This window comes from Anguilla anguilla, chromosome 15 (genome assembly GCF_013347855.1).
Source record: "Anguilla anguilla isolate fAngAng1 chromosome 15, fAngAng1.pri, whole genome shotgun sequence".
Lineage (NCBI taxonomy): Eukaryota > Metazoa > Chordata > Actinopteri > Anguilliformes > Anguillidae > Anguilla > Anguilla anguilla.
The window spans coordinates 30,740,324-30,767,190 of NC_049215.1; the positions used below are offsets into that span (position 1 = coordinate 30,740,324).

The following is a 26,867-nucleotide window of genomic DNA, read 5'->3' on the forward strand; positions in this document are numbered from 1 at the left end:
GTCAGAGCACTGACAGATGTCTGCAGGGGTTTATGCAGACATCACTCCAGTATCCCAGTATCTAGTACAGAAAGAGAGAGAGACAGAGAAGGAGAGAGAGAATAAGAGAAAGATAGAGGAGCGAGGCTTTCTAATTCTGCCGGACGCTGAGAGCAGGCTGCTGAAGAAGGGCTGGCATTCTCACAGTGATAACAACGCGAGCCTGTCCGTCCGCCTCGCCGACAATACCGTATTTGTTCAGAGGAAAATGCCAGACTCGGAGCGCTCTCGCACGCCTGCCGTCGAGTTTCCGGAGGCTGCGCTCGGACACTATTTTAAGAGAAGGCTTCCAGGACATCCCAGTTCTCATGGGGACCGCGGCACTCCGCTTCCACTCGATTTGTCATTCCTCTGGCATTTCTCGTCCTGAAGTCCACTTCTTTTTATGGTTCTCACTCCACCCTTCGCCCTGTTTAATTCAACTTGTTTTATGAGTGGCTTTGGACACTTTTGACTTGGTAACAAGAGGGCTATGGTGTTCTCTGCGTTGCTATGTATGGTAAGACGTTTGGAATCCAACCATTTTCCTTCGTTAATTTTTTTATAACAAGCTGGCAAATCGACAAACCTCTGTGACTCAACAATGGTAGATGCAGAGCCATCAAAGTTAAAAAATAAAAAATGATACAAATAAATGGAACTGAATGCAGGTGATCTGAGCTGAAGAACTCTCCTCTGTGGCTGCCATTTTGTAGTCTGTCATCAGTGGCTCACAGTACGGCTCTAAACAACTCGGTGGGTTAAGCTAATCGCATAATTACCGCAGTTCACTTAATTACAGAACTTTGAGCGCAAACACACCGAAAACTCAGGAAGTACACAGGAAGAAAAGCTGAGGTAATAGCAGCATTTATTCAGAACAGGATTTATTCATGATTAGGACCTCTGTGTCTGTGATGTCATAAAGGAGCGCCACCTGCGTGTGGTTCATGTAATTATTTGAACCACGGTAGAAGCATGGGCTAATTTGCAGGTCTGTCGCCCTAACAAAAGCATGGATTTGCCACACGCATTTATTGAAAAAAAAATTAAGTTACTGTGATTTAACTGGCTTCCTTTCATATGAATCAATGTTATGGAGGGGATTTTAGGAGGCATTTAGTCACACCTACTACTCAGGAGACATGCATTCTGGGCTTGTCTTTTGCAGCAGAATCTGGGGGTTTTGACTGCGTAGTGGGAGTGAATCGTCTGCGGTTTTGGCATAGCTGTGGAAATAGACAACAGTACTAAACAAAACCACTGAGGACCGTAGCGTAGGCCCAACAAGACAATGAGAGATAAGTGTGCACAATCTACAGCTGAGACTGACAAGGCCATGGACACATCTGTCTACAGCTCAGACTGGCATGACCACAGACACATCTATCTACAACCTAGACTGACAGGCCCACAGACACATCTATCTACAGCCCAGACTGACAGACCCACAGACATCTATCTACAGCCTAGACTGACAGGTCCACAGACACATCTATCTACAGCCCAGACTGACAGGCCCACAGACACATCTATCTACAGCCCAGACTGACAGGCCCACAGACACATCTATCTACAGCCCAGACTGACAGGCCCACAGACACATCTATCTACAGCCTAGACTGACAGGCCCACAGACACATCTATCTACAGCCTCGCAGACACATCTATCGACAGCCCGGATAGTCTCAGTCTCCTCACAGTGAGGATGAGGTCTGACAGCGACGGCCAGGGCTGTCGCGACCATGACCACACATGACCTGTTATAGCAGAACTCTTTTAAGGATACGGCGGTGTTTTTCCACCTGTTAGAGTTTTAAGTACAAGCAGGTCTGCTTTTCTTGCCTGTTTAGGCAGTTATTTCTGAAAGGCGGTGACAGCTGAGAGTTTCATCAGAGGAGCAATAGAGCACGTCACAGAACTTTGTGAAGGCATCGCGGGATCGTCCCGGGTGCGAAGCTGTAAATCCCACAGTTACCTCGGAACATTGAGAACACTCTCATAAACCCCCCCTCCCCCCCCCCCCCTCCCAGGAGCGTATTTATTCCCCCACACCGGACTGGAACTGGAGCGTTCCTCTTCTGACCAGCTGAGGAAAGGAACCAGTTTTTCACCAGAGACTTCAGGCTCCTCCTGACATGAACTCCATGCAAGAAATGAAGGACTGCAAAAGCATAGGGGAATACTGGCATTGTTACATTTCTGGGATAAGCAACCGTAATGTTCTACTCAACGGAATACTGGCAGCATGAACAGGAAACGGCACACTGTGTTGTGACAGCAGGGGTATCGATCAAATGTACTGACAGGGCTGATGTTGCTCTCTTACAGAATGCAACGCAGTGTGGTGCTGTCGTACGCTAAGCAGAAGCGGCCATTTTGCCCCTGTCTTTCCCTGTCGTTTTGTAATCGCTCCCTCTCCTCGGGGAGAGCAGCCAGTTGCTCTCGAAGGCGTGCCCGCGCGCCGATAAACATCTGTGGAATCTCCCGGTTGAGTGGCCGTGGTTCCGGCTCCGCCAATCGCAGAGTAGATCTGATACCGGCGCGGTGCCCCACAATCCATTGCATCTGTCACCAGCATGAACTCCTTCCACATGAGAGAGGAGAGGCAGACGGACGCCTCTCGCAGGCTTGAGAGAAGGGTATGAGTGTCTCCTCATCACGGTGAGTAGGCATTTCCAGCCTCTCAGCCTGGGACATAATTTTAATAATTATATTTCAAAAGCATACATTTATTATACCTACAATAAAATTACAATACGTGGATTTTTAGGCCAGCTACTGGAAAGTGTGGTCTGGGGGATCACTGTGTGGCATCCAGAATGCAGGCTGTGATGTCATAATGCCATGTGATGTCACTGGAGGATGGCTCCCTCAGTGTGACTACAGCATGAACGATATTTGCTATCGTTGCTGTGCATGCGGGCATTATCTCCCCGCCTGTTGTTTTCATCGTTAAAAAAAACCAGGCAGCCTGGCCTTTCAGCTACAACATCCCCCCCGCCCCCCCTCTCCCCCCCCACCCAGTCAGGCTGACCTTTGACCCCAGACTGCTAAAAAAAAAACACAAGTGTGCCAATTGAAGTGTGAAAATACCAGAGCTTCAGAGCGTATGGCCCTGGCGGTTGTAAAGTTCACAGATTGTGGCTAATGACTGGTGGAGGGGGCACAGGTCAAAAGGCTCTCAATTACGGAACAGTAGGGTGGGGTCAAACAGACCAACTGACCCGACAGTGCTCCATTATGCTCCTCTCCATTACACTACAGCAGGGTACTGTGATGGTTAAGGAAGCCAAGGTTGTAGGTTCAATTCCTGGTTGGAGTTCTGTCGTTGTATCCCTGAGCAAGGTATTTAACCTCTGATTGCTATAGTAAAACTTTACTTACGAATAACCATCTTGTCATCTTAAGCCCACACACATCGCTAGCTATATCATATACCCACACACATCGCTAGCTATATCCCTTACATAACCATGCATCCAGAAAATAACCATGCATACCAGGCTTTAAAATTAGGAGGTAGTTCACCTGGGGGGATAAATTAATTGTGTTTGATACATGAATCAATGATGTCAGATTTAGACCAATACTGTTGGGTGTGCTATGTGTAATGCTCAGTACTACCAGGTTTGGGAATTGATTGAATTGATTGACTTTATTTATGTTGATTCCTTAAAAATTCATTTTATTGATTCCTTAATTTTATATATTGTCTTTACTGTATAGTACCCCAAAACACAGTGCTAATGTGGCTTGACCTTAATTTTACAGGCCTGTCACTGTCTTGTGGCCAGTTCTGCCTTCACCCAAGATGGGTACGACACCAAAGTTTGGTCTTTGTTTTTTAGTTTTAGTTCCTGAATAGATGTAATTGTTTGCCGTGGAAAGCTTCCATTATGCTTTCCCATCCTCGTGCTATTGCCATGGGCAAGCACTGGTTGTGTATCTCACTGGGTCCTGGCACTGAAGCTGCTGAGAGGGCTATTAACAACCGGCTACCGCCATCTTTCAGATTAGGCAAGGGAGCCATACCCTCTCAGCTATGGAAGGACAGAATTCCACGGCAGTGAGGCATTGTGGGTATGAAAGTTAAAACCGCCATTCATAGGATAAGGTTAAAGAAGGGCAGATGTGTGGTTGTAAGCAGGGAAGATGCGGCTACAGCAGGTCATATGTGGTTATATCAGGTCAGATGTGGTCATAGCAGGTCAGATGTGGTTATAACAGGTCATATGTGGTTATATCAGGTCAGATGTGGTTATAGCAGGTCAGATGTGGTTACAGCAGGTCAGATGTGGTTATATCAGGTCAGATGTGGTTACAGCAGGTCAGATGTGGTTATATCAGGTCAGATGTGGTTACAGCAGGTCATATGTGGTTATATCAGGTCAGATGTGGTTACAGCAGGTCATATGTGGTCATAGCAGGTCAGATGTGGTTATAACCAGGCAGATATAAGGTTATAGCACGTCGGATGCGGGTTATAGCAGGGGGGGCAGATGTGGTTATAGCAGGTCAGATGTGGTTATATCAGGTCATATGTGGTCATAGCAGGTCAGATGTGGTTATAACCAGGCAGATATAAGGTTATAGCACGTCGGATGCGGGTTATAGCAGGGGGGGCAGACGTGGTTATGGAAAAACTGACAGGGCGGTACAAACCGCCCGGGCACATCCGAGCGGCTGCCATCTTACACCGGCCTTCCTCGGCAAGAGAAAAAGCGTGAAACGAGAAACTGAAATTCCACACAGAGCTTCCCTCATAAAACGAGCCGGGACAACAGCGGCCCTTTCTCTTCGGCTGTGCGCTGCTGGCGGTGCGAGCAGACGGCCGAGCGCCACAGGATGCGTTCGAACGAGAGGGTCTGGCAGCGTCTGCAGGCCCTTCTCACGGGGCAGGATGCGCAGACGGCCTTCTCGCCGCAGCGCAGTCACAATGTGCGCATTGTCGAGGAACTCCTCGGCCGATTTCAAACGAGCAGGCAGTTAAAAAGTCCGTCCGACCCCGTTAAACGCAGCGATCCGCGGCGTGTTCCGCACGTCACGCGCTCAGATGGGCCCCCGAACATCACCTCTCCCTGTGGATCGCCTAGGGGCCGATATCCCAGGAGGCACTGCTGAAAAGACTGTTTTCATCTACGACACGATGGAGCGTCAGACATCTGCTAGCTTGAGTGACGCATCTGTACAACAGTCTCTAGGGTGTTTTCACCGTAAAAAACACCTGTACAACAATCTCTATGGTGTTTTCACCGTAACACTCCTGTACAACAGTCTCAGTCTCTTAATGCACCTGTACAACAGACTCTATAGTCTTTTCATGGTAACACAACTGCACGACAGTCTCATTGGTGTTTTACCCTTAAAACACCTGCATAACAGTCCCTAGGGTGTTTTCTCCATAACACACCTGTGCATCAGTTGCTAGAGTGTTTTTACAGTAACACATCTGTGCAACAGTCGCTAGAGTGTTTTTACAGTGACACACCTGTGAAACAGTCTCTAGGATGTTTTACAGGTGCATCTGCGGCATCTCTAAATATCTTTCTTCCTGAACAGCTGCAGCACACACATGGCAACTCCGCACAAGACACAGCAGCTCTTGAAACCACAGCAGCGAGATTTTAGCAAATACAGAACATCACCGACACTTAAGAGCAGTGGTCACGTGAGGTGTCGGTGTAGCATGATGGTTAGACTTAGGTTGTAATTCAAAGCTCAGTACCCTAACCGCGTTTGATTCCCAAGTGGGACACTGCCACTGTACCCTTCAGCCAGGTACCTAACTTCAGTAAAATACCCAGCTGTAAAATAACGAAATAAAGTTGCGCTGGACAAGAACATCTGCTAAGTACCTGTGCAACTGTAATGCAACTGGGCATGTATGTGAGACTTTTAACCCTGGGGGGGGGGGGTGAGGGGAATCATATGCCTTATATATTTAAATTTACCTGTTCCCAAAAGGACCACAGGCACCCCCCTAACCCTGTCCCAGGATAAGGGGGCCGCAGCCCAGTGGCAGCTGAAGTAGTAACACGGCTGTGGTTTTTTCACACGCCGGCTCCTGACAGGCTGCTTTATGGCGCGCGTACACGTTTATGGCCCTCCGCGCCCGTGATTTACGCGCTGCTAGCGGGCGCTTAAGGGGCTCGTTTGCTTAAGACCGCCTAATTGCCCCTTGCGCCATGTTCGGCTTTTACTGGAAGTAAATCCAGACTGTGCGCACGGAGCCCGCGATCCGTGCTACACGCTGTTCTGGCTGTGTGGCTCCAGTCCTGCTAGCGGAGCCGGTTAGCCGCTTCCCTCTTTAACCTTTTCCTAATTGAACTAAATAATAATAATTATTATACCTTTATAAGTGTCAGCCAAAATATATATTTTTTTAAATGTTAACGCCGTTTCTATCCTTATGCCATGTGGTCTTTTGAACCCTGGCTGTAACCCCCTGGTCTTTTTTTCTTGTATTATTGTATTATTATTATTTAAATTATAATCCTATGCATTTGGTTGGACTTTTTTTTACCCTCAGAGAGAACATTTGGACACTTGATTTCATTTGGGCTTTCTATATGCTCTGTAGTAAATGACTGTGACAAGTGATGAGTCTTGTGAGGTGAGATTGTGTTTTCTATCAAAACCTCCTGCCTCCTGCAGCTTCACAAGAGCGTTTCAGTTCTAGGCTAAGGCTGGGCGTGTCCACAGCGACTCAGCGAGACAAGGCTTCTGTTTTGCTCTTTTTTTAAAAAACTGCAATAAAACTAAAACAGTCCTCACCAGATCGAAGCATGTCCCGAGTTGGCTTCTGACAGTATTCCCGGGACGAAAGACGCTTTTGTTTGTGGTTTTTCACTGCGTATGCAATGCAGTGACAGGCCTGGTGATAATCACCCTAAATGATGAACACTGGCAGTGCTTCTGCACTGGTATTCTCCCCCTGCCCACCACATTGTAAAAAATGTTCCTGAAATTTACTGGTAAAAGTATGTAAAATAGTGAAGGTACGAAACTGTAAACTGCCGTAAATAACTGCATCATTTATGGCGAAGCACCAAAATACTTTTAAGCATTTGTTAGGTATACAGTACAGCCTACTACCGTATGTTTAACATATTGTTATTGTTATTTATACGCTAAAGTTCTGGCAACCCAGTTCCCAGTATTTTACTGTAAAAATATTATTTTTTTTTTTTTTTTTTTTTTTTTTTTTTACAGTGCTGGCTGGAAGTCTGCACTGCATATGCATTATGCCTGCACATATGCACTTAATTACTGACTCCATGAAAAGCATCATGGCTTACAGGTGCCCTGTAGCTTTGTCTGGCTGGAAGGTGAGGGGGGTGGAGGGTGGAGGGTGGGGGTTGGGGGGGGATCGGCGAGTGAGAGCGCCCCACCCAAAATCTGGCCAAAGCATTCTAGCTTTCTCTGAGGAATTTGCCACCTCTCACAGGAGCGGGGGTGGAAACGACTGCTTGGTTTGCCAAATGGATCAGGCTGAGCTACATTCAGAAAAACAGTGGCTGTGTCAGAACATGCTGAAGTGGACCGGTGGATGACTAGCACACCGTCTGCATGTGGGTGAGGTCAGGAGTGTTGCTGGTGAGATGCTGGGCGAGATAGAGCTTTCTGGAAAGCACTTGGCCAGGCTGTTCGCGTAACTGGCCTCGACTGTGCCAACGACCTGGTGCCATGCCCAAGCTGCACAAAAACTGTGTGAACTTAATAAAATGCACAAAACTGTAAGCTGCAGCAACTTAATGAACTGCAGAAACTGTGTGTTAACAGTGTAAACTTAAATTACATAAACTGAACAAACTGTAAATTGTGCAAATTGTGGTAAAATTTTGAAAGAAACTTGGCAACAGACAGACCTCTGATCACATCCAGGCATCACTCATCATCATGATGTCATACAGCAATATTATCAGATCTGGCCTTGAATGAGTTCTGGATACCACACAGAAACGTGACTGGATCTGGGGAGCACACAGATGTGATTCTGTGGCGAGAGGTCAGAGGTCAGACAAATGCAGGGGGAAAAACTGCTTTGAAAACAAAAAAACTGAACAGGCTATGAGGTGGCTTGAGTTTTAGGGTGCACTGCTAGGGTATCGGGGTGCACTGCTTGGGTTCTATGGTGCACTGCCAGGGTATCAGGGTGCACTGCTTGGGTTCTATGGTGCACTGCCAGGGTATCAGGGTGCACTGCTAGGGTATCGTGGTACACTGCTAGGGTATCAGGGTGCACTGCTAGGGTATCGGGGTGCACTGCTTGGGTTCTATGGTGCACTGCCAGGGTATCAGGGTGCACTGCTTGGGTTCTATGGTGCACTGCCAGGGTATCAGGGTGCACTGCTAGGGTATCGTGGTACACTGCTAGGGTATCGGGGTGCACTGCTAGGGTATCGGGGTGCACTGCTAGGGTATCGGGGTGCACTGCTTGGGTTCTGTGGTGTACTGCTAGGGTATCAGGGTGCACTGCTAGGGTATCAGGGTGCACTGCTAGGGTATCGGGGTGCACTACTTCGGTTCTTAGCAGAGTGTACGGACGGCCTGTTATGGTCGCGTCACGCGGTAACACATCACAGAGAACATCCCCATGTGACCTGCGATGAGAGAGCTGGTTTTGGGGCGACGGAGCTGGCCCGGGGCGGCGTTCGGCGGGACCGGGCGCCAGCGTACGGCTCTCCCCCCGGGGCCAGCGGAGGAATGCTGGCCACTCTCCGGGCCAGGCCAGCTGCGCCGTTCATGTTTGGAGCTTTTCAGAAGGGGATTTAATCAGGGCTTAATTGCGATTACCGAAAAGGGGGAAAAGTGAACGCAGGCCTTGGCGAAACTCTTAAGATTCCGTTCTAGATTAAATTCTGTTTAAACGCGCTCCGAAGCTTCTCGGCATATTCTCGTGTATTGATAATGCAATAACCTCGCATCACCTGAATGGGCTAAGGTGCCTAAACGATGAACTGAACGCCGCAAACTTAATTTTATGGCCAGCGTTTTGACTTCATCGGGGGCATTCTTGAAACGAAAGGTGAAATGTCGGTAATAAGATTACAGAGCTTGAGTGTACACGATGTTCTTTTTTTTTTCTTTATTGTAATCACTACGGTCACCAGCACCTTGTATAAAATTTCAGTGCGAGTTTAATTTTGTTTCTTTTTTTATACACTAAGGTGCCTGGCTCCCCTGTGGTCACATTATTTTTGTGGTGAACAGGGTGCCGTCTGTAGATTTTTATGTGGGACCCACACACAGCTGATCCTCCCTCGTTTCCATTAACTCAAAAATAACATTATCACTAATCGGGGGGTAGTGTAGCATAATAGGTAAGGGAACTGGGCTTGTAACTAAAAAGGTTATGGGTTTGATTCCCAGCTGGGGGGTGGCTATTGTACCTGTGAGCAAGGTACTCAACCTGAACCGCTTCAGTAAATATCCAGATGTAGGAGTGGATTGTATGTAAATATGCGATCTGTGTAAGTCACTAGATAGATAGAGGGTAGAGCATCTGGTAAAGGCTTTAGTATAACATAATTAATAGCTTTTTGAGTGATTTCGACTGCCTTTACTATCGTAGAAAAACTTGTGGCTATCTCTCTGGAATTTTCCAAATGTTTCAGTACTTGCCTGTGCCTGCTGTTTGTCTTTCATCCTGAGCAATACAGATTCCACCAATCACATAATATCTGTGATGTCATGCAAACATCCTGCTATTATACTGGGAACCTGTAGTATAGGCCTCGCTCTCAGATACACACACTCACACACACACAAAGCGCACGTCAACATGCTGGCGCTCACAGACAGGCACTTGTGCGACTGCACACAGGCTCCTAAACAGAATGTCTAGCAGAGAGATTAAAGACGATAACTGTACTCTGCCTGTGGCTCATGGAGCACAATCAGACAAACTTAAACCTGAACTCTACAGCCTGGCTAAAAGGGCTGCTCACATAGCAGAATTACTGTAAAAGTGTTTCGCATATGGATTATTTGGTTACTCTGGGTTTAAAACAACCTTTACTTTGGCTCCAGAATAAAGGCTGAGTCCTTTTATCCCATTCACCCAATCAGCTCCCTTAATTTTACTAATGGGGTTTGTGTGTGTGTGTGTGGGTGGGGGGAGGGGGGGGGGTGAGAGTGGTTATTGTGTTCTGCCAGTCTGTGTGTGTGTATGTGTGTGTGAGAGAGAGAGAGCGAGAGAGTGTGTGGTGGGGGGGCGAGGGAATTGGGAGTAGCTGGTACGTTCTGCCATTCTATAATAGCATGTATATGTTTGTGTGTGTGTGTGTGTGTGTGTGTGTGTCCTGCCAGTCTGTGAGACTGTACCTGATGATCACACACCTAACTGCCTCATAGCCTCTGTACTGTAAGTCCATCACATCCCTCACCTGAGCACAGCTGTATTGCTGAACATGGTGAGTGGATATGGGCTCAGAACACTAGGACACTATATCTGGGGGGTATGCAAAGGTAGCAAGCACAGAAACGACTGAAAATGTGTTTGTGTTCGACTGCCTGTGATTTATATCTGTAGGTTGCGCTTAGCTCTGCGTTGTTGCCCATTAATATGTTCCCAGCTAGCATTGAAGAAAAGAGAACGATTTATATGCTGTGCTTGGTGGTGTTGCTCGAAGTTCCCAGCTTCTGTCCCCGTTGTTTTTACAGATTAATGAAACGCAGACCGTCTCTTGCGCACCCTGTGCGAATCAAAGTGTGCAAATTACACGAGTGAGATCAGGCGCTAGACATGCGTTTCACAAACCTGCAAAAAAAAAAAAATCTAAAGCCAAACACCTGGGCCCGGGGACCCCCCGAGAGCGAGCAGGAGTGGGTCGCGCACAGGAAGCGCGGCGGGCCACGCTGAACACGCTATGAGAACCGGAGCCGGTCTTTCCCAAGGTTGTTAAGGATCCACATACTGATCCAATTACCTCCCGCCCAGGGCCGAGGGAGAGAGAGAGAGAGAGAGAGAGCCCTGCACAGCCAGGCCTGAGAGACAGACGCGTTCCTACAGATGTGTGCATTTGGCCGGATTCCCCACCACCTGTGTTTGTATGTGTGTGTGTGTTTGTGGGTGTGTATGGGCGTGTGTGTGTGTGTGTGTGTGTGTGTGTGTGTATGGGTGTGTGTGTGTGTGTGTGTGTGTGTGTGTGCATGTATGTGTGTGTGTGTATGGGCGTGTATGTGTGTGTGTATGGGCGTGTATGTGTGTGTTTGTGTGTGCATGTGTGTGTTTGTGCATGTATGTGTGTGTGTGTGCATGCATGTGTGTGTGTGCATGTGTGTTTGTGTGTGTGTGTGTGTGCAGCCCAGTTCCCAGGCTTGTCCCTGATTGAGGAAATTAGGCTGGGAGCGAGGGGCGGGGGTAAGGGGTTGGTAGGGTGGGACATGAGGGGGTGTTGGGGGTCTCCCTTTGCAGCTGGTTACGGGACCAGGGGACGGGTTTTGCAAACTGTGATGTTATTTTATTCCCCGGCAATGACGTACAAAGCAAACATTGAGTATTTAACAACTCAAATGACCGAATTAATGTTTCATATATACTGGCCTTTTCTCTGTATTTATTGACTATATATTGGTTTTCTGTAAGAATTAAAGAGTAACTGCACTCGCTGTTTCAGCCGGGCTCCGCCTACTGCACAATTTTGAAAAAATGCGTCTCAGGGTGGGCGGTGTAGGCGTGTGCATCTCATTTGCATAAAGTATTCTATATGCAAATTATTTGTACGGCATAGTGATGCCTGGCTCATGAAACTTGGATCAAACTGTCAAACTAGGCATGGCAGGTCAAATATCAAAGTTCAAACATTAATGGACTGTTTAGAAGTTAGTTTATAAACAGGCAACCATGTTTCTCCGGTTTGAAAAACTTTGGGCTGAAACCAATCTGCCAGTAGTGTTCCGCGGTATTAAAAAGTAAATGGACAATTTTGTGGGCAGCAGCAATTTTCCCGCTTAATATATCTTGATTGACATCTACGTGATGTAGTAGTACCTCCAAAGTGGTACTCTGGTATCACAATTGGGGCGGGGCCAGAATGGAATGCAGAAAGCATTTTTCAAACGTTAGAGGGCAGCACCAATATGTTTTCTACCAGTTTTTTTTTGTTGTTGTTGATAAAATAATATTTCAGAAATGTTGAAATGACAATAATGGATTAAGATGTTTTATCATAAAGTAGGCATGCAAACACGGTACAACAGAAGTGATCTAAGGTGTAATTACCCTTTACCAATGAGAAATTCTGTACATTACATTACATTATAGGCATTTAGCAGACGCTCTTATCCAGAGCGACTTACACAACTTTTTTACATAGCATCCATTTATACAGCTGGATATATACTGAAGCAATGCAGGTTAAGTACCTTGCTCAAGGGTACAACGGCAGTGTCCTTACCCGGGAATCGAACCTGCGACCTTTCGGTTACAAGCGCAGTTCCTTACCCACTGTGCCACACTCCGTCCCTGTAATCTGTAATCAATGGAGCTAAGGCATGCAGCAAATCATTGACTTTCTCCAACCGAAGACTGCTCACCCCAACTGAGCAGTGATTGGCTTACACCAGATTGACAGACAACATTAGGTGGCTCCTCATTTTGGGCGTCATGAAAGAGGGGGCGGGGGGGGGGGGGGGGGGGGGGGGTGGGTATATGGCTCCCAGCACACACCTGTCTCTGCACCGTAGTAAATCGTTTGACACAGGACCGAATCAGTTATAGAGTGGGATTGCCTGGTCATAGCAGCACCCATTCAAATGATACATCACCCCTGATTTACAGGGTTGGGTAGTCTGTTACATGCCTGTCTTCAGCAACCAGACTGTCTCCTAGTCTCCCTGTGAATCCTCCAATCACGAACATGAACTGGGCAGCTGTTTAACATTACCCATACCCCGTGACCGTGCAGAAGGGGGTTATCACATTTATTTTTTATTGTATCATACATGAAGAATGTGTTGAAAATTAAGAGTTTGGGTGCATCATTAGGAGAAAGCTATTTCTCCCAGTTTACGTGAAACAGGACAGAAACAAGATTATTCACTGGGGAGCTTAAAAAATGTGTCTGTTGTTATCTGATATTCCACTGTAACAAAATGAGCTTAATCACAGACCCATCTGAGCCACTGACAAGGTGATTCTGCCGGAGAGGAATTTATATCCTGCAATCACAAAAATCACAGTTTAGAGGATTTATGTGTGGTAAATGTGAGCAAAGATATGATACACAGTGCATCACCAACTCTGTCAAAGATCTGGTACAATCAGACGCAGGGCTGCATCCTGTGCCATGAACTAGGACCTACAGAAAAACTAAACAAATGTGAATTAAAAATTATTAGATTTAATTATGTCTATAATAATGTTTCATTACGTCATTAACATTTTTTATGTGTTTGTTTTCTGAAAGCAGCCATTGGAGGAAGTGACTACGGCTGTTCAGCAGCAGCGTTAGTGTGGGGCTCGGACGGCTGATCCCCTGTGTCTGTTCTCTCTGCAGGGATGCTCCGGCACGGGATGTGGGAAGTGCGACTGCTCTGGGGTCAAAGGTGAAAAGGTATGTATGTGCGTCGTTTCGTTCCTGCGCCTGTACTGTCTCCCCTCTCCTAGCTGTGTGGGGCTGCAGCTGTGTCCGCGGACCGTGTGGTGCTGCACTATTTTATTTTCAGCGCTTGTAAGATGTTCCATGTGTTAATGTTTAAAAGCAGTTGTATTTTTTTTTTTTAAAAGAAAATGTTCTGGCTTTAGTTGACCACTGGGAATGATGCACAGCCAAAAAGCCTGCTAGGCACAGTGATACCACACACAAGCACACACACACACAGGCACACACACACAAACACACACACACAAGCACACACATACACACACATAATAGCACACATACGCACACAAATACACACACACACACAAGCACATGTACACGCAAACATACGCACAGCCCATTGTTGGAACACACTTAGGAAGTTGATGAGGCAACAGCACCACCTGGCGGCAGACAAATAAATAAACCCAACAGTCCTCATGGATGACTCATGAATCCTCTCTGGTGTCCAGATGAACACAGCACCAATGAAAGCTTTTCAAATCCCTCCTCCCTACTGTGTTCCAATATCCATGTTACTCAATCCCTCTTACTATTATGTAGTAACAGATACTATCAAAACACTGACAAAAATAGTTTTTTGACTGCAGCTCTTAATAAGTGCCCTTAGATGCATGTTATTTTCTGTTCATCCATTTAAATTGGCCACAATCTCATGTTGGGTGCCACAGATTGGTGGTAGTTGAGGTGGGTTTTCATCTTTACTGTAAAATTCTTTAAATTGATAAAATGCACTTTATAAACACAACAGATATTTTTCCAGGTACTTCATACACTTTATTGGGATAGTTTAATTGTGAAATGGTACTATAAAATATCAATTCTGTTGATTGATTAACTGTTTGATGTAAATCCTCTTAGTTGCAGGATCATTAGGTGCAATGTGTCATGGAGACGCTTGTGAATAACAGGTCTGTTTGTATTTCAGGGTGAGAGGGGGTTTCCAGGACTGCAAGGCAACATGGGATTTCCTGGAATGCAAGGACATGAGGGGCCCCCAGGGCCAGTTGGCCCCAAGGTGAGTGACAGAAGCAAGCTTCTCCCCCATTCCCTGCTCCAGCATCCAGGACAGTCACAGAACCTCCAGTGTACAGCAGGGGGCAGCACCGTGCTTTTATGTGTTGAACTTGAATTTCGCAGTTTGACACAAACAAGCTCAGTGCTGCCCCCTGGTGCTGACTGGAGCATATTCCTCTGTTGCCTCTCTCTCTCATTGACTGCTTTACCCGGATGCTACTTGGCTTTCTCAAGAGTATTATCACAAAAGAAGGCAGCGACAGAATTTATGCCATTTTGAAAAGACATGAATTTCATAGATTATAGTAACACCACAGTTTTTTTTTTTTAGTGAAAAACAAGGTCAAAAATGACAATAGAAAATTATGAGAAATGTGTATTTAAGGGGGACCTAGACATCGGTACAATAATTTTGTCTTAGCATGTGCATGTGAGCAGTAAAACGCTTGGAAAAACGCTCAGTGTTTAAACTTTATTAGTACTGTCTGCCCATAAAAACGCTCAGTGTTTAAACTCCACCTGCAGGGAGACTTCGGAGACTCAGGAGTGCCCGGGCTGAAAGGAACACGTGTAAGTAACACATTTCGAACCTTTCGAAGCCTCCTCTGAAGCACTTCCTGAATGGCAGCACAGACAGGAAGTGACTGCTGTTGCACTGGTACACTGAGTAGTGCATCCATCTTACTGCATTTCTTCAGAGAATGCACATAAATTTTACTTCCATTGTTTTTTGCTTAGTGTTGTATGAACGTTGTGTCAGCGTTGCTCAGATTTTGTCTCTGTCCTGCAGGGTCCTCCAGGTTTGCCGGGGTTTCCGGGAAACCCAGGTCTCCCAGTAAGTACAGACCCTATACACACACACACACACACACACAGACCTGAACACACTGCACCTCTACTGCGGGTCACTGATCAGTTTCCAGTAGACATTGCCTGCCTCCACACCCCACTCAGTTTTTAAATATGTACCCTGGTCTGTGGATGTACGTTTGGACAGTAGAGATTATGTAGTTCTGTCATGCCTGTGTGTTCTCATAAGTGTCAGTAGATATGTATTTCCATGTGGCAGATATAGGCTTTTGGTGGGTAAGCTGTTCCGGTGATCAGGTGATCCTTTTCCCTCCACAGGGAATCCCAGGGCAAGATGGCCCCCCAGGTGCAGCAGGCATCCCGGGTTGTAATGGGACGAAGGTAAAGCGCATGACTGACACCTCTCTGTCCCTCTCTGTTCCTCTCTTATCCCTCTCTGTTCTTCTTTGTTCTTCTCTGTCCCTCTCTGTTCCTCTCTCTCCCTCTCCGTCCCTCTCCCTCTCTGTCCCTTTCTGTTCCTCTCTGTTCCTCTTTGTTCTTCTCTGTCCCTCTCTCTCCCTCTCTGTTCTTCTCTGTTCCTCTCTGTCCCTCTCAAAATGCCCTGGTCCTGTTTGCCCTTATCATTCTTTGTAATATTTGAGTTTTCCAACTTTTATTATTATTGTTTACAAATTATTATTATTATCATTCTTATTACTACTACTGTAAGGAACCTCTTAGATACACCAAAAGGTGCGGTGAGGTCACGAACAACAGTGAGAAACCAAAACGTATCGCGTCGAGGTCACCGACTGCAAGAAACCCCTCCGCAAACCGAACAGCGGAAGTATCTGAGTGGAACGCGTGTAGTCTTACGCGGTGCTACTGGAACGGGATTCGTTTAACGTCATCTCAGTTATCTGACTCCCAAAAATAATGTTTTGACCTTTCCTCTGTGCGTAGACGGAGCAGCCTGCTGTCAAACTTGGTGCAGGAGACCGTGTGGACGAGTCTCCCCAAACCACTGCACGTTTCTTCTTACACACAAAACGATCGAAGCAAAACACCAAAGTCACCAAATAAAGACGCAATCATGGCAAAGCAGTATAGATCAATGGTCCTGCTCGCACTACCTCTGTGAGCATATCACACCTCTGTGTCTGGCTGGGCGCTGACCCATGGGTATCAAGATCTTTAGTCGGCACCCCACCACCAAAGACAACAACTTGTTCCCCATGACATCAGTTTTCCAACAATACAAAACATGATTACACTGCATTATGGAGAACCTAAAGTTCACATAATGCTGATCCAATCGGATGTTTTGCAACTGAGCACTGTCTCTTCATCCCACTTGCTGACTCCCTGTCAGCACAGTAAACAGTCTGTTTTCCTTTGTGGGTCTGATAAGAGGCAGACTGAGAACTACCCTACACTTCTGTTGCTAATCTACAGTTCATAAACTCATATTAATATTAACATGAATAGTCCTACCAGCAGTACTACTACTGCTACTACGATTACTACTACTACTACTACTACTAATAATAATAATAATAATAGTGTGTTTTGCATATTGCCACTGTGCTTTACTTACACTGACCTTATGTTTTCCAGGGGGACCGGGGCAATGATGGCTTGCCAGGATTTCCTGGACCAAGCGGCCCTCCTGTAGGTTTGCACTTCCCTGTAACAGGACATGCATGATCATTCATTCAGACGGCAGCCTTCCCAACCACTGCTTTCCCACATAGATTGATTACAGTTTACTGATAAGCATTAAAACAATATTTCTGATGCCTTTGGAGTTGATACACAGTTAACGAATAGGGGGGACTTGACTCATTGAATGGCGAAGTTGTAATGTAGTTGTATAAATGCCTGTTTAAAAAAACAAAAAACACATAAAATAAATGCACATTGAAAATTTTGCCTCAAAGTCATTGCTTGATTTGACAATACTAATTTGATTAGCACAGAGGAAAAATGACCAATTTGCCACAACTGTCCCAATACATTTGCATTTACCTGTATATTGTCGTTATTGGTAACACATATATCCTTCTCTACGAATTCTTTTTCAGGGTATCCCCGGATTGACAGGAGACAAGGTAGGAGAAAGGGGAGTTTTTTGGTGGTAATTTCTCTTTTTGAATGTCAGATTCTGTCGGCTGGGTGTCCCTCCCACCTGCTCATGCATTGTCAGCCCTGTTTGGCCGGGCCCTGTGGTCCATATGCGTTAGCTGCGCAGGCGGAGCAGTCCTCTGGAGCAAACGGCTGTACGGGCTGCAGACATGCATGCGGCCTCCTGCATGCATTTCAGTGAAGGAGCTGCAACTCTGCGTCTTCCTGAACTGACAAAGGATGTTGCAATGCATTATGGTTAGGGTTATGGTTTTGGTTAGAGTTACTGTTAGGGTTAGGGTTATAGGTATGGCTATGGTTAGAGTTATGGTTATGATTGAGGTTAGTCGATCCTAGAATGGGATCGACTTAGGAATAAAACAAACTGGATGTTACGAGGTTGCTAAATACCGAAGCAAGGAACTGAACAACCAGCTTTGCGTGTTTCTCCCAGGGGGATGCCGGCGGCATCATCGGCGGCTTCATCCCAAAGAAAGGAGAGAAGGGTTTCAGCGGAATGCCCGGTCAGCAGGTACGTTCGCGCTGCGGTCGGCTGAAAGACGGCGGTTGAGTTCGAACAGACGCGTGGCTCTGCACTCCGAACAGAACCCGTCACTCAGGCCTGGGAAGTGTTTGCTTCCGAACATTTTTGTCCATTAAACTTTTCGCAGGGAGCGCAGGGAGGTCCCGGAATTCCAGGCCAAAATGGACCCGTAGGACCTCCAGGACCCCGGGTGAGTAGTCTGGCCCTTCTGGGTCACGGTGGTCCTGATCCAGGTGCTCTTATGAAGGGTACTGTATAAAAAAAAAAAACAACAAAAACTTTAATTAGCAGAGCATAAGCATGCGTTCTGTCACCATCCTGTGATGTGAACTTACATGTTGCCCCATCCCAGCACTTTTTGGTAATTTGTATTTGTCCTAATACTGTAGCTTATTCTTCTGCCTAGTTGGATTTGCAGAGGTTAGGTCTGAATAGTGTTCACTGTGTGAACTAAACTGTGTTCTTGGCTAGAAATAGCTGTACAAAATAAGTATTGTACCTTACTGAACCTGTGTTAAGCAGTTGTCTATGACCATGAAATGCACTTTTTGTACGTCGCTTTGGATAAAAGCGTCTGCCAAATAAATGTAATGTAATGTGATGTAATGTAATGAACTTCAGTTAAGTTTCTGTGAACCGTGACCAGTCCTTAATCCCCGATTTTTATGCATCGAATCCACAGGTTTTCACAGTTTCCCAAAGCTAGGCTCAAACAGTACATGAACAGTGCATGAACACAACAGCACTAGATGAGGTGTCGTTTATTCATTTATTGACAACGTTTATATTTTAATGACGACTGATAAATCCTCTTCCGTCCCCTCCAGGGGAATCCTGGCCCCCCTGGCCCCAAAGGAGAGCAGGTAAGTCCTGGTATCAGTGTGCTCTACTATTCGTGCTCGTTGAATAACAGGAAGTGAGTCCAAAAACAGGAAATCAGCAAAGTGACAGGAAGTAATTGAAGTAACAGAAATTTCAGTCAGTGAGGCAACAGGAAGGAAGTTAAGTAACGGGAGGTTCTCTCAGGTAAGTAAAAGGAAGTCGGTGACGTAACAGGAAGTTCTGTCAGTGAAGTAACAGGAAGTCGGTGAAGTACTATAAAGTTGTTTTGTCTCTGATAATTCCAGGGTGACAAGCTGTCTTTCCAAGGTGAAAAAGGTGATAAGGTGAGTGCCAGACATACCTGCTAATCTATCTATCTTCCGACAGCCGTGTGACCTTTTTTTCTTAAAACATTTTTCTGTGTTCTTCTGTGTTTTTTATTGTATAACAGGGAGACCGAGGACACCGGGGTCCTCCTGGGCCCACGTCTCCCCCCCATGAACAGGAGAAACCTCCTATTACAATTGCTGTACCTGGACCGCAGGTGTGGAGCTGTCACAATAATCCCACACAAATAATATACAGTTCACGCAATGCATTTCAGTTGCCTGATGGGAAATGTATTTTTTGTTTGTTTTTTTTCAGGGTGAAACAGGGGAACGTGGTGGAAAAGGAGAGAAAGTAAGCGTGGCTCTCAGCGTGGCCATTATGTGGCCTAAAAACAACCAGATCCACCCTCGCGTGTATATGAGCTGTTTGTCCCAACTGTGTTTCTCTGCAGGGTTACTGTTTACCCTACCAGACTGGTGTCAAAGGGGAACCTGGCTCTCCTGGCCCAAGGGTAAGAGCATCGCGCAGCTGCTGAATTATTCGTGTGACCGTTCCGTACAACCAGTGCATATACACGTCACGATATCTAAATGCATATAAACAGTCACCGTAAACATGCAGCAATATCTAAATGCACATCTGGTTGATGCACAGTGCACTGAACTGAGCTTCTCGTTTGATTCCAGGGTAAACCAGGCAAGGACGGAGAGAATGGGAGTAAAGTATGTTCTGACTTTTGATATGTCTTGCATGAACAGTGTACTAACTCCCCCCGATTGCTATTAAGGAATAATGCATAACTGGACTTTGGGGGCTGCTGGGTGGCTCATCCTGTTAAGGCAATGTTCTGGTTGCACGGGTGGGCCCAATGGTCTGGTAAAAGATCTGGACCGTGCCAGTGCCGACTGTGGCCACAGCCCCACAGGGCGACACACAAATTGGCTCCAGTGTAACCCAGGGATGGGAGGGTTTCAGCCCGCCAGGATGACAGCGTCTCATCGCTCACTGGTGACCCCTGCTGGTCGACCGGGACGCCCATAATTATCAGCATGTTAAGCTGTACATGGAGCGTCTTCCTCTGACTGGTGGGCTGTGTGAGCCCAACCTGCACGCTGCAGTGTGACAAACAGCACTGGCTGGGGTTGTGTGCTTTGGAGGAAGGCACCTCCTTATCTACATCCTCCAAAACAAGTAGTGGAGGTTGTGCTATGAGGGCTCATGAATATGATTGGGCATTCAAAATTGGGGAGGGAAAATTATCAACAAAATAAAAATAACCATACCTTAAACACAATTTATTTTGCTGATAATTAAGTAGCCTAAATACCCTAACCGTGCACACGTCTATTGCTCTTGCAGGGCGAGAAAGGGTTTTCTGGAGGCCCCGGGTACCCTGGACAGCCGGTACGTGAAAATCTGCTCTCTTTTAAATCTATTTATCCCACATATTTATGTCAAATTGTTCATTTAGTTAGCTAGATAAATAGATAGACTGGCTGCTTTAAACTCCATAGATGTTACATGGTTGCAGAAACCTGTAAAATTGGAGTGGCTGTTTCCTAGGGCAGTGTGTGTTAAACGGAGTATGACTCTCTTTACAAACTCTTTCTAAGTATTTTAAATATAGGACTGATCAACAATGGTTTGAATGCTGTAGACTGTCAAATAACTGCGGAACCTGTAATTGCACTTGACACAGGGTGAAAAGGGAGAGCGAGGACGTCCAGGATATGTACGTACATTTTAATACTGCTCTCATTGTGACTATTCTGCTTTCTTTGAGCTTGCAGTGTTGATATCCATCTGCAGATACAGTGTCACTGGTAAATTTTACCAGCAGTTTCAAATAGCTTGATTATGGCTTATAACACCCCCCCCCCCCCCCCCCAAAAAAAGAGATGAGTTTCTGAGAAACAGTAAGGAGTGTTCAATTGTGGGAAATGTGTCTAAATCCTAAATGGTAAAATGGGTAGAAGCTCACTAAAGGCCTGATGCAGCTGTTATGTCTATTTTCAGTTGCAGTCATATCCCCATTGAGATCAGTTTGGTAAACAGCATGGATCGTACAGTTGTGCAAGTTTTGGGCATTTTAAAAAGTTTCTGCTTAACTGGAGGCACATGTTATGATCTGACTTGTAATTACAGACTTAACTAACAATAAAACAAATGACCCCAATCAAGAGTCTGTGATTCTGTTTTTTCAGAAGTTTGGTACTGTGGATAATTGTTGAGTAGACAGTTTATATCCGAAGGTAATTGAATTGATCGTGCGATTGATCGTGCATTTGATTGCTTTAACAGGGTGATAGTGCTCCTGGCCCAGCAGGTCAACCCGGTCCTCAAGGTCCAAAAGGAGACAAGGGTACTGAAGCACATCATCACATATTCCAAACTAGGAGGCCATGGGCAACAGACCATTTCTAAAAAAAGAAATTTATTTACGACCCTTGCCTAGATTTTATACTTCATTGCTCATTCATGGAGATGGCACATTTTTTGTCACGTACTTCGGTTTTTAGTTAAAAAAACTAAAAAAAAGCGACCTGTCTAGTACTGTGATTTGTGACAATCTGACTGGACACTGTGTCTCTGGCTTGCAGGTTTCCCTGGGCTTCAAGGAGTCCGGGGTCTTCCTGGTGGGTGGCCATTTTAATTTCACGGTATTATGATAGTTTCAATAGAGATGTTGATCTCACCTCTGAAATCTCCCCCATTTTGTGTCACATGGTCTCTTCAGGCAATGTGATTGAGGGCCCCCCAGGGGAGAAAGGATTCCCAGGAGAGATCGGTCAGAAAGGGGACAGGGGTATCGATGGGCTGTCACTGCTTGGACCAAAAGGCATAAACGGGGCCCCGGGGCCACCTGGCCCACCTGGCCCTCCAGGTGAGAGCACACCTTTGCTCATGCCTGAGAGTGTGTGTGGATCTCCCAGGTAACATCGTCCGGAAAAAGGAAGAGGCGGAGCCGAAGTAGGCCCCGATTGGGTCACATGACCTTCCCGATGTGAACGTGCTGCCAGCCTTGGGTCCCACGTGGGTCACATGACCTTCCCGCCGTGGACCTACTGCCTTGCTTTCGTGCTTCATAGTGTGACGTACTGAAAACAGCCAGTGTAGGGAGCTGTATGGCTGTGTTCCTGCTGCTATGCTAACGGTAGAATCTAAGAAGAAGAACATGGAAGGCAGTAGGAGCCAACAGCTTGCACTGCTCACAGGAGATTGCCAGAGTGCAGGTACCAGGGAATAGGACTGAATCCTGTCCCCCTCCATGTAAAAGCTGAGCCTCAGACTGCAGAGGAAGAGCAGAGAGCTGTGTGGGTCTGGGAAGATGGCGCGGGGTTGAGTGGGAGGCTGAAGCTCTGATGGCCAGCTTTGGGTACTGCCATTAAAGGGCCCTACAGCTGCCCTAACCACTGTCCGCTCTGCCCTTTCTACAGGTGATGGAGACTGCAACATAAACCACGGCCCCCCGGGGCCACCCGGGCCCCCCGGACTCGGTGGAGAAGAGGGCCAGAAAGGTGTGAGAGACTGAATGCTCCCCTAACCCCTCGCCCGCTACGAGAACCTCTGCACCTCTCTGATTCACTGAAACTGTTAACAAGAGGTTAAAAGTGCAGGTGCATCCAGATTAACACATCTGTTCTCCGTCTAGAGCTGTGCTCATCTCTCATTGGCTCGTTTTGGGATTTCTGCACTTAATTGGTGTGCGGAGCTGCCAATAACCACAATAGAAAGTGCTGATGTGTCTTCATTTTAATCCACTGTTCTTCCAAGAAGCTTCACCTGGTCATTAAAGAACGTAAAGAAATGTGAATCTCAGACCCTGATGAAGTGAAGTGTTAAGCACACGTCCCCCCCTGTGTGGCTTCCCTCAGGTGACCAAGGAGAGACCTGCTTGCATTGTGTGGCCCATGGTCTCCCTGGCCTTCCGGGCCCACCTGGCCCAGAGGGAAAACAAGGTGAGGAGAGGACTAGAGTAACCTTGAGTGAAAACGCAGTGCTCACAGGGATGACCAAAAACGAATGCAAACACAATGCGGTTTCCTGCTGTAGAGGTCACCTTGAAGCCTGTGTCAAGGAACCGACTCGACCCTATAAGACTGTATAGGCTGTGTATCCATTATTGACAGGGGCAGCAGTAATGGCCTATGTGAGGGAACACATCCTTTCCAAAGGGAAGGTGCTGGCTTGCTGTGTTATTTTACCTGGGAACCTCAGTCCTGCGCTGTACCTGTGCCTTTTACAATGTTTACCTGTGTCTGGGTGGCAGGTTTCCCTGGACCTGGCGGCAGCAAAGGAGAGCAGGGTCTATCTGGGCCTCCTGGTCGTCAGGGTGACCCAGTGAGTGACTGTCTTACTGTTTGACTGTCTGCAGTTGGATTGTGCTACCATGTGACCTGTCACCGGAACGGACTGTGTTACCCTGCGATTGTGCTTAAGACTCATTGCTTTACATTACAATTACTTGGCAGTCACTCTTATTCAGAGTGACTTGCAGTAGTGGAGAACATCAGTGTTTCTCTCAGGAATACAAAAACTGCGGCATTGCCAAGAAGGTACAGAGGAACATTTATTATCCATAGGTAAAATGTAAACCTAACAAACGACAATATGTATTGTATAAAAAAAGGTATGCCTCAACAACTGTGTTTACACAGCTATGTGTTATGAACATTACGCAAAAGAAAATCCAGAGAAAGAAAAAGAAAAGCGTGTAGATAGGGGGACAGGGAAACCCTAACCCTAACCCCAAAACACTAATCCCACTATTGCCCTCCCCCTTAGGGCAGCACTGGTTCCCCAGGGCTGATAGGGGCCCCAGGAGCCCATGGACCGCCAGGTGACATCTATGCAGCACCAGAACTGAAGGGGGACAAGGGCTTTCCTGGCACCCCAGGGTCAAGGGGTCTACCGGGAGTGGACGGGCTCCCTGGCCGGGATGGGATCCCGGGCCATACTGGAGTCAAAGGAGAGCCAGTGAGTGGCCATTGCTACTTGATGATCACACCACTACAGCCACTCAACTGTGGACTACGTTTCACTGCCTCTGAACTTCACCTCCCATAAATCCCATTTTTACAAACTTTTGGCATTTAGCATTTGATATTTGATTGGAATATTTCGGTATTAATGAAAAAGAAACACGCTCAACTCAGTAGTATGTAAACTTGGGTGCTGGTCCTACGTTGAATATGCAGGAATGAGACAAGGACCACGCATCCATAAAATATTCTTTATATATCTTTTATTTTTGCACAAACGTTTTGGGCAAAACGTTCCCAGCACGTCAGAGGACCTTCGACACTCAGAGGGCGTTTTGCCCTCTGTTTGAAGTTTGTTTGAAAATAAAAGCTGTTTGAAGAATGTTTAAATATTCGTAAGGGAATCAGGAGGTAGGTCACAATGGGAATGTCGACATGTATCTTTTACAGAAAAACACACAAACCCAAGCCTGAGCTAAACCCTAAACCAGTCTAAATTAAAGTCTGGTTTAAACCATTTTAAACCAGTCTACACCAGGTTAAACTAGTCTGAACCACCAATGTTCTCTGTTCCTCTCAGGCAACTGTGGGTATCAAAGGAGACAGGGGCAGGGATGGAGACCCGGGTTCGATTGGGACACCAGGAGAGCGAGGGCCCCCTGGGATCCCAGGGTTTGGTCTTCCTGGGGAGCCGGGAGAGAAGGGTGATCAGGGGGTGCCAGGGCGCCCAGGAGCTCCAGGCTTTGCAGGTGGGTATGATTAAATTTGATTAGATTTCATTAGTCACATCAGTGGAAAACTATTTTTGATGCTTAAATCTCCAACTTGGATCCAATCTCAATCAGTCCTGGAATCTCAGGCCTTTCTAATAATTTTGGTGTCAGTTATTAATATTCTCTTAGAAATTTTGTATGATGCCTATAGTGCATTACTATTCTGCACGAAGTAATGGTTTGGGTTCGGCCTAAAGTCACCAGGTACCATCACCATTTTCAATCCTAGTGAGGGTGGATCAGTGAGTTACACAAGCTCATCTCTCTTTCTCAGGACCCAAAGGTGAAGCTGGGAAAGGTGTTGGCTCACCTGGGCCACAAGGTGTCCCTGGACCTCGAGGGGACATGGGAAGACCTGGCCGGCAAGGTGAGCAGTGAAGGTGTTCCTTTTTTCAGACTATTGCATGGGCCAGCACAGAGGAACCGGTCTGAAAAAAGGCAAATACTGCAAGTTATGGCAACAGGAACAGGAAGGTCCCAAATAATCTCTTTTTGCATTTCACTCTCTGATTGAATCTCTGTTTCTGTTATTAGTCTGTAATCTTGTTAGTTGGGAAGTAAAGGTTAGGGTCAAAGGTCAATAAAGATAAGGGTCGAAGGTCAGTAAAGACTAGAGGTGAAGGTCAGTACAAATTAAGGGTCGAAGGTCAGTAAAGATTAGAGGTGAAGGTCAGTAAAGATTAGGGGTTGAAGGTCAGTAAAGATTAGAGGTGAAGGTCAGTAAAGATGAGGGGTGAATGACAGTACAACTGTGATGGTGTCTCCCCAGGTGATCAAGGTCCTCGAGGGGACACTGGCATGCCAGGTTTCCCTGGACAGAAGGGTGACCCAGGCCTCCCAGGAATTGGATTACCTGGCCTCCCAGGCCCTAAAGGTACCCCGTACCCACCCACAACCAACGCTCTTTCCCCTTCCTCCATATATTGCAGATGCCTGAAATACAAAAGCAGGTTAAAGGTATTGAGTTGCTGTTGTACAAATAAAATGATTTCTCTTTTCATTCCTCAGGTTTTTCTGGAATACCGGGTGCATCTGGGATACCTGGAGCACCAGGAGCAGCTGGGCAGGATGGTTTCCCCGGAAAAACTGGCTCACCAGGGCAAAAGGTACATGCGGTTATGAGGAAGCAAGTCAAGTGCCAAAGAATGCCCATCTAGCAGTTCCTTTTAGCATGCCTATGATCGATGGCTAAAGAGAAGAGAATTAAAGGCACACTATGCAGTATTCTTTTCAGTGCTCTTTCTTTTTTATTATTACTTTTTTGCATCTTTTTTACACAGTAGGATTTTCCAATTCACCCCCTATTACCTAGCTAACTATAGCTGGCTAGCCCATATGAGCCGAGAGAAGTAGATTGGAATCTTATTCTTCAGCCGTAAGTTGCCAGACAGCTAACGTTGCCAAACTGAATTGAATTTAGTAGGCTAACAATGGCAGCTACCTAACCTGAATGCTGACCGGATAATGCATGGATAGGGTTAGGTAAGCCACCAAGGAAACCCTGTCTCTCCAGCACTAACTCGGCATGAAGACGTACCACTTGCCAATCCATGCATGTTTCCTCTTCTTCTTCTCCTCTTGACCAAATGCTTTTCAGTTACCACTGACAAAGAAAAAAGGGTCATGCCAAGAAACGTCCCAAAGACTTTTTAGAATGACAAATACAGACAAGCCAGGACTGGGTGGAAGTGAACAAAGACACAAATTGCCAGTGCATCATAATAATGACTGACGGAGCATGATTGTTTTATACTGTTTTCAAGGTGAAACTCCTGCTTGTTTCTTAGAAAGTATGACAGAATTTCCAGCTAGGAGAGTGAAGTGGGTTCATTGCTGTGTGCTTTTTGATGAATTCACT

The 26,867-nt window shown here is 46.4% G+C and overlaps 1 protein-coding gene and 1 long non-coding RNA gene across 3 annotated transcripts in view; one reads left to right on the forward strand and one right to left on the reverse strand.

Moving 5' to 3' along the window:
- LOC118214147 (collagen alpha-1(IV) chain-like) overlaps positions 1 to 26,867 on the forward strand; it is a 55,386-nt gene that overhangs the window by 13,221 nt on the left and 15,298 nt on the right. Inside the window, exons 2-29 of the mRNA XM_035393785.1 lie at positions 13,524 to 13,580; positions 14,557 to 14,646; positions 15,171 to 15,215; positions 15,436 to 15,480; positions 15,774 to 15,836; positions 17,052 to 17,105; positions 17,519 to 17,545; positions 18,013 to 18,090; positions 18,230 to 18,292; positions 18,930 to 18,965; positions 19,230 to 19,268; positions 19,376 to 19,468; positions 19,570 to 19,605; positions 19,706 to 19,765; positions 19,941 to 19,976; positions 20,614 to 20,658; positions 20,954 to 20,986; positions 21,556 to 21,616; positions 21,855 to 21,890; positions 21,992 to 22,138; positions 22,692 to 22,772; positions 23,130 to 23,213; positions 23,525 to 23,595; positions 24,040 to 24,231; positions 24,817 to 24,985; positions 25,284 to 25,376; positions 25,779 to 25,883; positions 26,018 to 26,115. Of these exons, the coding sequence (XP_035249676.1) occupies positions 13,524 to 13,580; positions 14,557 to 14,646; positions 15,171 to 15,215; positions 15,436 to 15,480; positions 15,774 to 15,836; positions 17,052 to 17,105; positions 17,519 to 17,545; positions 18,013 to 18,090; positions 18,230 to 18,292; positions 18,930 to 18,965; positions 19,230 to 19,268; positions 19,376 to 19,468; positions 19,570 to 19,605; positions 19,706 to 19,765; positions 19,941 to 19,976; positions 20,614 to 20,658; positions 20,954 to 20,986; positions 21,556 to 21,616; positions 21,855 to 21,890; positions 21,992 to 22,138; positions 22,692 to 22,772; positions 23,130 to 23,213; positions 23,525 to 23,595; positions 24,040 to 24,231; positions 24,817 to 24,985; positions 25,284 to 25,376; positions 25,779 to 25,883; positions 26,018 to 26,115 (2,037 nt within the window). The remainder of the gene's footprint in view (positions 1 to 13,523; positions 13,581 to 14,556; positions 14,647 to 15,170; positions 15,216 to 15,435; positions 15,481 to 15,773; positions 15,837 to 17,051; positions 17,106 to 17,518; positions 17,546 to 18,012; positions 18,091 to 18,229; positions 18,293 to 18,929; positions 18,966 to 19,229; positions 19,269 to 19,375; positions 19,469 to 19,569; positions 19,606 to 19,705; positions 19,766 to 19,940; positions 19,977 to 20,613; positions 20,659 to 20,953; positions 20,987 to 21,555; positions 21,617 to 21,854; positions 21,891 to 21,991; positions 22,139 to 22,691; positions 22,773 to 23,129; positions 23,214 to 23,524; positions 23,596 to 24,039; positions 24,232 to 24,816; positions 24,986 to 25,283; positions 25,377 to 25,778; positions 25,884 to 26,017; positions 26,116 to 26,867) is intronic.
- LOC118214153 lies at positions 17,265 to 26,782 on the reverse strand. 2 transcript variants are annotated; one of them, XR_004762591.1, is made up of 4 exons: positions 25,320 to 26,782; positions 17,970 to 18,353; positions 17,463 to 17,788; positions 17,265 to 17,315 (listed from the first exon to the last, which is right to left on the reverse strand). It is a non-coding gene; the product is annotated as an uncharacterized LOC118214153 (long non-coding RNA). The 2 variants fall into 2 exon arrangements; XR_004762590.1 differs by lacking the exon at positions 17,265 to 17,315 and having other exon boundaries at positions 17,334 to 17,788.